This window comes from Phaethon aethereus (genome assembly GCF_964289735.1).
Source record: "Phaethon aethereus genome assembly, chromosome: Z".
Classification (NCBI taxonomy): domain Eukaryota; kingdom Metazoa; phylum Chordata; class Aves; order Phaethontiformes; family Phaethontidae; genus Phaethon; species Phaethon aethereus.
Window position 1 is genome coordinate 28680470 of NC_138577.1, and position 10598 is coordinate 28691067.

Here is a 10598-nt window from a genome sequence, read left to right on the forward strand (position 1 = left end):
CATGGACTTTTATCATCTTTTGTGTAGCTGCAGTCTGTTTTCTTTGTTGAAGCACTACTTCAAAAATCAAGACTTTTGCTAGGACTTGTACTGGTTCTTCCTCCAAGCTTTGCCCTGGTTTCCAGCTCACGTTTTATAGTCAGCTTCCTTATTATAAAGGCATTTACAGTTGCTACAGGGAGCAGAGCAGTCTGAAAAAATAGCTACTCCATCAGCAGTATCTTGCCCAGGGGAGTCGCTGCCATTCCTGTTCTATATGCGAACTATTTCGGTAGAGACCCAGTGTCACAGCAAGCCTTGTTCATCAGCAGTACTTCTGCTTCTCCTGGCCTGCACACTAAAGGCTACCACGAGTGACCACAAGTAAACTACTTTGACCTAATTGGTAACAGTTTTCATGCAAATGGTCAGCCCCCAAGAATGTCCATGCTTTATAACTTGAGGTTATTAAATTGAAATAACTTTATCGGATGTAAATCTGCATCTCAAGTATGCACAAGAAGCAGGTGCAGAACAATTCTGCTACTGCTTTAGGAGCCCAAAAACTTCAACTGCTCGTTTCTTTACCTTTTTGTGGAGTTCTCACAGGCCTGTCAGCGGGCAATATTTGCAGCCTGGACAGAAGCAGCCAGTCAGCACCCTTCCACCATACTTTTAGGAAAAAGGGTACAGAAGAATGTTACAGAAACCCACCTCTATTTTTATCAGAACCCTCTGTAAACATTTATTGAACTACTTAGTTTTGTTTAAGTATGGCAAAAAAAAGAGGAAACTGTGAGTGTTATTGCCATGGTTCAGTGTTATAGGAAACACCAGCCCTTGTTTTGCCTGTTACTACCCACAATACTAAGAAATTTGATTCATTTTGTTCTAAAATAACTCACATCAGTGAAATCTTCCGCAACACCATGTGGTCTTACTTCTCGTGATGTATGAAGATAGAAATTGGGGCACAAGCAAGGAGCTTGCTTTACAATGTGATAAAATCCATGTATTTCTGGACTATTCTAACCCATTTGTTAAACACCATTACCATAGTCAGAGGTGATGTAAGTTCAAAGCAGCAGGCAGACACATCCAATCCTTGCAGGTAAGCTGTCTACCCACCTTCAGTAGTCAGCTGCCATGCAACTTCAAGTGCCAAACCAAGGCTGGTTCATCTCCCAGCCTCCACTAAATCACAGCAAAGAAATCTATGCTCTGCTGTGGTCTGAAAAGCAGTATTTAAAACAACTTCTGAGCTCAGATGTAGTGAAATCACTTTTACTGTGTGCCTTGTTTTATTAAAACAGCTAACCATTTTTTTTTTGATAAAAGCTCTGTCCCAGATTCATCTAAACATAATCCCTGCTCTCCCCAGGACTCCTTCATGTTCCTTTTCAGTTATACCACCACATATCCATGCTGATATTTCAATGCATTATTTATTCTGCTATACTGTATTGAGAACATATGGAATTTGAGACTTGTTTACCACTGAACAGAGGCCAGCCAGCTATTGATTGGGTAAATCAGTTGGGCTGGAAAAACTGAAAATCCCCAAAATAAGCAGCACATACCACAAGTCACCTCCCTACAGTTTTGAGGCCCTGCAAGTCAAGAGTAATTTTACCAGCAAAAAAGGGTTGGAAAAGCATCTTGAATCCTTGTTTATGTACAAAAAGCACTTATTTTTCCTTCTTGTTCAAGTAGTGTAGTATTTAGACAGTTTCTTACAATTTTCTTACCACTGCAGGATTGCCTGGCAAACACTGCAGTCCCTTTACCAACACTTACAGCTTTATGAAACTATAGCACTAGAGAAAAAATTCCCTCCAAAAAATATTCTGTAACTCAAAACTCCGTGGGCAGGAGGAGAGCTGAGAGCAGCCCCAACCCTGGCAGGCAGCAGGGCCCCGGGGTGGCAGCGGCACCGCGGCGTAGCCACCCGGGGGGACACGGCAGTGACACACTGCTCCTTCCCATGTGCCCCAGTCCACACTCATGTGCTGCCTACACGTTTTGCTGCCCCGCCACACACATGCTTTCCAGATCTGTATCTGCAGCAGCAACACAACTTAGATCAACCCGACCTGCCGCTCCCCGAACTGCTTGTGCTCATCTCTGCTCCAGCTACTACACCGTGTTGGCAGACCTGCCTGTGGGTTTGTGCTGCGAGCCAGACCGGGGACCTAATCCAGCCAAAAATAATCCCATGGAAGCAGTCGAGGTTCCTTCTTCCACCAGCGGAGCTGACTGAAAGCACATGCAAAACCACAGCTTCAGGGTGCAGTTCCAGAGCAATTTAAACACATTTACATTCTGGCTGCCACAGTCCCACCTGGCCAGAAAGGCTCCCCCGCCTCAGGCTGGCAGGCGCAGCGCCCAGATCTGCAGCCAGCCCCTGCAGAGGCCTGAAGCGACTGCAGATCAGCTCTGCGAGGGGATATAAGCTTCCTGGCAGATTAGGTCTCCGTGCCATTGTGTGAGTGCTGGCGAGAGGTTAAGACCACAGCAGCCTGGCAGAGCAGCTGACAGCACCTCCGCGAGCTCAGGCTGCTGAAGCCTCACCAGTGGAAGAGCCTGCAGCAAGGTGAGAGCTGGGATCCCAATGTAATTAACACCAGTTAAAACCAGCAGCTTCCCTCATGAAAGAAGATGACCCTAGATACAGGATCATGTTTTTGGCAAAGCAAACCTATGTCCTTGTTTAGTTTTCAAGCTTCTTAACTTGTTTCTAATCACTTCAACCAGATTATTAGACACAAATATCCTCTGTATTTATCTATGATTCCCCAAAATACCTTTGAAACAGCTCTTTAAAAACAAAAGTTAAAACATTTACTGGCCTATAGCTTGACTTTATAAGTCTGTGAGAGAGTGGTTGTCTTAATGAAGCACATTTCTGTACAGTTTGGGCATTTCCCATTCCAGCTGCCCCTGGATTAATCTGTGCTGTGTTCCTAGAAGCTACAAGGCTCTGATCCTGCAAATAAACTGGTGTACTGAGCAGCTTTACAAATGAAGCAGCAATGTAGGAGGATACCCTTAGTTTTTAAGGGGTATAACCAGTAAAGGATGGATAGCATGCATGACTACATATTTTCCAGCAGACTTCGGAGCCTGGTAAGAATCAGTTTAAATACCTTGCTAGACGCCACGAGAGCTTTTACTGCACTTTGAAAGAAGTAGGTCAGAGTTTACAGGGGAGGACTGGCAGAGACCACATCCTTCATCACCCACTTTAGCTGAAGCCGCAGACTGCTCAGCCTGATACACCCAAGCCAAGAGGCACCTGGGATGAGGACAGTAGTTTCTGCCAACTTCGGAGCCTGGCTGGCAGGCAGGGCAGGCACCACACCTCGAGGCAGCGGGTTCTTTAAGAGCTGGCATCAGTTTGCCAGCAGCTGTGAGAGCTGCAAGGTGCTCCTTGAATCTGAGTCGTGAAGAATTTATACCTGGCTGACCTCTTAACTTCGGCAATAAGTGATAACAAAGAACTGACATAATTCTGCCAGGTGAGTGTTTCTTGCTAGTGCATACTCATTTGAACAAAAAAATAATTTAACACTGAAATTGGCCACCAGCACAGGTTCTTAATGGCTGTTTGTTTGCTGTCACATTTCAAAAAGTATTCAGGAGGCATGGAGAGTTTGTATGAACACCACCTGATGTAGTGTCTCCTTTGATGGGTAGCAGGGAAGTTGATCTCCAAATAAAAGCATCCCTTTCCTCCACTCCAAAGATGTCCATGTGAGGACCATGGCCCCATCCCCTCCCTCTCCTGCCATGTGGCCCACCCCAACACCCTAACAAGGCCCTTGGCCACCACACAGAATCCTGAAGGCACTGCCTGCCCCACCAGCCCATCCAAGGGTACCCTTGGCTAGTGCCATAGCAGCTGTCAAAACAACCAGAGCAGTGCCGGGGCAAGGTCTTGGTCACCAGTTCATCTCTGATCAAGGACTGGCAAACGAGGTGTCCATGGTAGGCACTCCTCCCCGCGTGCCTCCCCTCCCCAGGGTGTGGGCACCTGGCCCCTGGGATCCCTGATCGTGCTCCCCAGGATGGGATGGGCATCGCTTCTTCCCCATCCAGCACCTGCGCTTTCATTCCACAATGTGCGGCAGTTCAAGGATACCTGTTCCAAAAAAACACTGAAACAGCCTGAGCAAATGAAGCAAACCCAGCAGGTTAATCATTTCCTGCAAGGAGCAGAGCACAGGAGAACACACTCGCTTATCATCCCACTGAAATATGACCCACCAGTCCTGCCTATCACTGCCAGGCACTTTTTTTTTCCCCCCCAACTTTACACATAAGATTATTCCTAGTAAATCATAGTCAGCTTGAATCAGCAACATTATCAAGCAAATCTTGAGCTCAAACAACTGCGTAACTAAAATACCACTTAACAGAAGAGGCAAACTGCAAATCTGCATATTTCCTATTCCCTGCCTTGAGTATTGGACTTGGTCTAACGCACTCACATGTGTTATAAATCCTGTTTCCAGTGCAATATTAGTATTTCCTGTCTCAACAGTATTAAGTGGGTTTAAGCATGCTGTAACATAGCTCTGTCCTTTCTTTACCAAGAGACTTCAGGGGAGATGATCCTGCTTTGTACAAAAAGCACAGAGAACCACTCCTACCAAATGAATTATGTGCACTTGGTTAAACAAAGCAGTTAAACTTTTCACGTTCTCATTCAGTAGTTTAATTATTAGCAACCTACAAAAGGGTGGAAGAGATAAACTGTGTATTTGGTTGCCAAATTACACCCATCAATAAAAAAAAGTTTGTCATAAGCCATAAGTACTACAAAAAAGTATACACCCAAAAGAATATATATGCACAGGGTACAGTTAAGCTTTTTTTAAAGCTTAAAAAAACCCATCTGTTTTCACTTAGAAAAACCCTATGGAACTTTTACCATAAGATTTTTTCCCCTCTTTCTTTAATTGAAAAATAGCCATTTGTTTCCCTGCGCTTAACAGACGTGCAGACAAATGCGTAGTTTCTGAAGTTATTAAATGCTTTTTGAAAAGCCACCAGTTTGCAAGCTTTTCACATCCTGCTGAAGAAGCTAGGTACATTTTCATAGGGAGATGTAGGCTGCGTTTCACTTTAGGTTTGCCCTTTCTGTCTCCACAGGCAGAGCAGCTCTTGTTCCCAAAGCTTCATGCTACTTATTTGTCTCACCTCCTAACTCCCAGTGCCAAACAGAAGCAGTCCTGGGAGCCAGGACCAGAAGCACAAGCAACGCCCTCATCACTAGATACCGAAGTCAAGTTTCCCCCATATTTACCCATCTATGCCCAGTGAAGCTGGCTTTCCAGCTTCGGCAGGAGAGATAAAGCCTTCTTTAGCCGCTTGTTTCCAAGGGATGTGTTTGATAATGCTGAAGCATCTTGTTTCTCTCCCACTCTGTATACAGGGACCTGGGGCATATGTTAGTTCAGCTACTCTGAGTATGGAAATGCCTGAAATCCTTTGCAAATCCAGACACTCGAGGCCTCACTAACTGTAGCTTTATTACATTCCTGGAAGTATGATGAAGCCATTCATACATTTCGACAAAATTTAAGTATTTGTTTCAGCACACAGGTTTCAGAGAGACCGAGCTATAAAGTACCTGAGAGTGCTACAAAAAAAAAGATATTTGTTATATATTGTCTTCTCAAAGAAAACACTGCTACTTCATTTGCTACCTTCCTACGTCAGAACGTCACATTTAATCTGAGGCACATCCAAGGTTTATAGGTTTTCTCTTCATAATCTTCAAGAGCACCAAGCATTTGTGCTGTTAAAATGGCTCATACCTCAGGTTGTATTACAAGTCCCAATTCTCTGCAATTCCATGAACCTCTGCATCCAATTGTGATGGGATTGAGAAATAAACCAGGCAACAGCTGCAGCCAGACTGGAAACCAGCTATGTAAATTCAGTTGCAGTGCGCCTCTTAACATGGTTTCTGCTGTATAATAGGCTGCTTCCTTGTACTTGTGTGATTTCACTTGAGTTGGTGCTGGACATCAATATCTGAAAGACTCAAGCACCAAAATAAGTCTCTTCTGCATCTTTTTTAAGCTATTGGCAGCATGCAGAGTTGGAGGCACCTTTCAAAAAGCGGTCCAGGAAGCTGCAAGGCTTTGGCCCTAACAGGCTAAGAGAAAGCTCTGAGACTTTGCTCTGAGCGCCTGTTTCTCACATGAACCATGTGCATCCTGAACTAACAGCCACCCAGGAAGGCATCCTCTTGTTTGGTTTCATTCAGCTATTTCCTGACTTTAAAGATGAAAACGATCAGCTCTAAGAATTTTTTCTAGATGCGTGTCTCCGAGTTACTACATCAGCAAAACTTGTAATGCAAAGCTAGTTTTTAAGTTAGGGATGTCTTCCCAGTTACTCACTTTGTGCTACAAGGTCTTATGCACAGTGACACTTTTTCCCCCAGTGGTATCCATCAGGCTACAAAATGTAGCCAAGATTTGCATATGCCTTCCTCTCTAGTTATCAAAATGAAATGCTACTGATAACCACACACGTATTCATATACTTCTTAGCAGGGAATTATCATAGTAAAATGCTAACCTTCTTCAGAGCAACACACAAACTCTGCTAGGAGCCTGAAGCCAAAGTCAAAAGTCCAAGTTAAGTTAAATGTTTAAAACAGTATGAGGTCGCTAAAGCAAGGAGTCTTAGCAATTTGATAGCCTAACTTGGACAACTTATTAACTCTTTTAGGAAATCCAGCATAGATGTGGTGTTCAACAAAGGGAACTCTTTGCCAGTGATAAGTGCAGTTTTAGTTATACAGAGAACCTACAACTTACAATGGGCTTCATAAGAGTTCAGATAATGCTGGTGCAAGTTTTCTAGTTAGGGAGCCTTTACTTTTTTTTGTCTTTTTGAGACTCCTCAAAAGACTTCTCTCTTCCTTACAAAATGGAAAGCAAATACAGTGTAGATAAAGCATATTTAGTTTTGTAGACACAGGCTAAAAATCCAAGCATGTACCCGTACTTGTGGTGTCACTACAGACAAGGCTATTGTTTGTTCTTTGGTGTAGGCAGTTCTCCACAGTGTTCTTTGATTTTTTTTTTTTTTTTTAAATATAGGCATCAGCATGGCATATTTGAGGAGCCTTTGTCCAGCCCCTTGAAAGGAATGTTCTCTCAAAGGGTCCTGCAGCAAAAAAAAAACCCCATACTAAAAAAAAAGAGGATGTGGTGCGGTACAGCAGCCACAACTTCTCACTCAGGGAAGAACAGAATAGCCACTAGAACCTGAGTAAGCAGGCAGCATTGGTCAGAGGGGAGGTGGCATCAGAAAAGCCAAGAAGGATGCTTTCATCCACCCGTGTCCCTGGGACAGAAGACCAAACACGAGGAGAGTGGCTACGAGTCAAAACACCAACATCTCCCTGGTCACCACGGCAAAAAGCTCTGAACTATCATAGCAAAGCAAATACTGAGAGGACAGACCATATCTTCAAAACTACATTCAGCATCCTTAACGTGCTCATTCTTTCCCTGCCAATAAATAAGGCCTGAGATTCTTAAAATACTCTGAGCAGCTCTAGCAATAAGGTAAATCATCCTCAGCGCCCAGGCAGGAACAATGCACAAAGGATGATCCCTTTGCTTTAAGTCAAAGCCTCACCTTTGATCATATTGGACTTTATGGCAGACTAGCACGTGCCACACATACAGACTCACATGTTCTGGTACCAGCCAGACCAGACCTGCACAGGAAAGACCTGTTGCTGGGGGCCTGATGGTCACACCACATACATTTAAGGAGTTTCTGCACATTGGGCAAGCGGACTGAGTGCCAACCTGGGGCTGGAGCACCATGTAGCACGCTGCCTGGACAGTGCCCTACCATGTAGACAATGGTACAGCAAGCTGAGATGGCTGAGAGATTGGCTTCACAAGCCAAATATTCACCATGCTAGCATGGGCACCCAGCCTATGTCTCTAGTAACTGCTCCAAAAATATTGTATCAAAAAAATGTTATTATTACTGAACACACCATCAAAAGTTTCTCATCCACCTACTAGGTAGTGCAAATGAAACCTACGGGCAAGGGTCCACAGACTGCCCCAGCTGGTAGGCATCAATAGAAGAAAAGGAGGGCACAGCACCCTTCAAGCTGAAGGTCTCGCTGCCAAGCTCCACCTTTTTGGCCAGCCCAGAGTGGAAGTGAGGTGACCCCTGACATTGCCAGGGGTTTCCATGCTTCCTTCAGAAAAGAGGTTTCAGAACCGGTTTTAAACAAAGCTGCTATGTTGACCTGGGAAGCTGTTGAGCAGACCACAGGATGCCGGGGTCGTTGTGAGCCTTGCAAATAATTTGCGTGTTCGCATTTTGCGATCTGTGAAATATCCGAGGCATTTCTCATAGGGATGGCAAACCCAGGGGCTTGCACTCCTCTGCCTGCAGCAGCCGGGAGAAAGCACAGCCCGGTGCAGGACCCCAGCACGGCGCAGCAATGCTGGGAGAGACCGGCAGCAGGCAGAGGGAAGGTGCTTCAGGGCTCGTCTTAAACACAGGTTCGTGAAGCAAATACACCTCCTGTGAAAAGAGGAGCCTGGTACCTGCAACCACTTCTCGCCGCACCCCGGTTAGTATTGAAAGTTATGAAGTTCTAAGCCAAAGTTATAAAATTAGAAAGCAAAGATTTAATTTTATAATCCGAAATTACGAAGCGATAATCCAAAGGTTACAAAGTTACAACCCGAAGCTATAGCCACAACCTGAAGTTACAGAGTTGCGACCCAAAGCCATACCTATAGCACGAGGTTATAAAGTTAAAACCCAAAGCTCCAGCTCTAACCTAAACCTCCGACGCTGCCGCGCGGCATTACAGCTACAGCCCATTCGGAAAGTTTCAGAGCACAACCCAGCCCCGTCAAAACCTGTTCAGAACCCAGCCGGAGCTCCCTGCGGGCTAATCTAAAACAAGCCGGAGCGCTGCAGCGGAGTCTGCTAGGCGGGATTTACCTCCCCTCAAAGTCCCTCGTTTAATATTAAGCCCAGGAAGCCGGCAAGGCAGGGGGGCGAAAAAAGTAGAATTAAAAAAGGCCTGGAGCGCCCTCCGCTCCCCCCCCCCCCGACCCCACTCACAGCCGTAGCGGGGCCGCTGCAGGGGCGCCAGCTCCTCATGGTGCATCCTGCCGCCGCCGCTGCCGCCGGGAGGGAGGGACGGCGCCGGCCGCCGCCCGCCCTTCTTATGCGCGGCCCCGGCCCCGCTGATTTGCTGCCGCCCGCCGCCGCGACCGCCCCGCGCGGGGCCGCGGCCACCCGGGGCGGCTCCGCGCAGGGCCGCGGGGCGCCGCCGACCGGGAGAGCGCGGGTGTGCCGCGGGCGAGGCACGGCCGGGAGAAAGAAAGAAAACAGGGAGATAAAACAAAGAAAAAGGGAAGAAGGAAAGAAAAGGAAAGGGGGGGGGGGGGGGAAGACGCAAAAAGGCACCAAAAAAAGGGCAGAAAAGAAAAAGTAAATACAAAAAGGAACAAAAAAAACCCCCAAAACCCTAAAAGGAAAAAGAGAATAAAAAAGGCAAAAAAAAGAGGGGGAAAAAAGCAAAACAAGAGGAAAAAAAAGAAAAAAAAACCTGGAAAAAAATACCCTAAAGCAAAAAGAAGCAAAGGGCACAAAAAAAAAAACAAATCCAAAAGCAAAAACCCTAAAAGCAAAAAGAAAAAGACACACCCCCCCCCCCCCCAAAAAAAAAGGAGAAAAAAAAGGAAGCAACGGAAAAACACCAGCCCCACAATGGGAAAGGCCAAGGCACCTCCCCTCTGGCGTTTCAGCAGTGCAAGGTTGCAAAGAGTGAAGAAAACAAGCCCGGGACTCCCACCTGCAATTTTGCTCTTTTGAAAAGCTCTCACCCTCCACAACCAGCGTTTTTCTTGGGCCGGGAAGCCACGGCTGCAATCTGCAGGGCACCTTTGAAGTGAAGTGCAGTCATGCAGGCCTGTCCCATGTTATGCCCCTTTCAGAGCAGTTTTGCAAGGGAACAGGGCATGTGCCTGTGTTCATGGCTTCCCTGTGTGGTGTCCCCTCGGAGAGAGCTTAATTTCAGACAGCAGAGCAACAATCTATGGGTCAAAGGTTCATGTTTTGTGGCCACAGGCTCCCAAGTGACATCTGAAATGTGCTTGGAGATGGGCATGGTTTTCTCAAATGGAGGTGTGTTACAGGGCAGCACTGTATCTTCCTGGCAGCCTCTAAACCCCTGACATGAAGTTTGCTGGAAGACAGAGTGGAACAGTGTCTGTGCGTGGCCACAACCTGCCCCACAGAACCCGTGGGACACGGTGTACCTGGGCATGCCTGTGGTTTAATGCATAGCCAGGTGCTAGGTGGCTCTTGATGGGTGTTTGCAGATTGTCTGGATGATTTCAGTCATTCCTGTTTCAAAATTGAGTCTCCTCTGTGGTTTCCCACAGGTTTGAGGATGTCTGTAGGTTATGTGAAAGGCCTTCATTTTGCCCATTCCCTGCCTCTGGCTGTGCTGGGTATAGCCCACGAGTTGAAAACATGCTGTGGGGGGGAAAGGGGAGAGGCACTGCAGATAGTAATTAAAACATGGATTATTCAGGAGGAAA

The 10598-nt window shown here is 46.3% G+C and overlaps 1 protein-coding gene across 3 annotated transcripts in view; it reads right to left on the reverse strand.

The window, feature by feature from the left end:
- IQGAP2 (IQ motif containing GTPase activating protein 2) overlaps nucleotides 1-10024 on the reverse strand; it is a gene marked incomplete at its 3' end in the record, with an annotated part of 126268 nt that extends 116244 nt beyond the window's left edge. For all 3 annotated transcript variants that reach the window (XM_082012791.1, XM_082012790.1, XM_082012789.1), the window contains exon 1: nucleotides 9112-10024. In XM_082012791.1, coding sequence (XP_081868917.1) covers nucleotides 9112-9157 — 46 coding nt within the window. In that variant the 5' untranslated portion in view covers nucleotides 9158-10024. The remainder of the gene's footprint in view (nucleotides 1-9111) is intronic.
- Nucleotides 10025-10598: the final 574 nt, after the last annotated feature.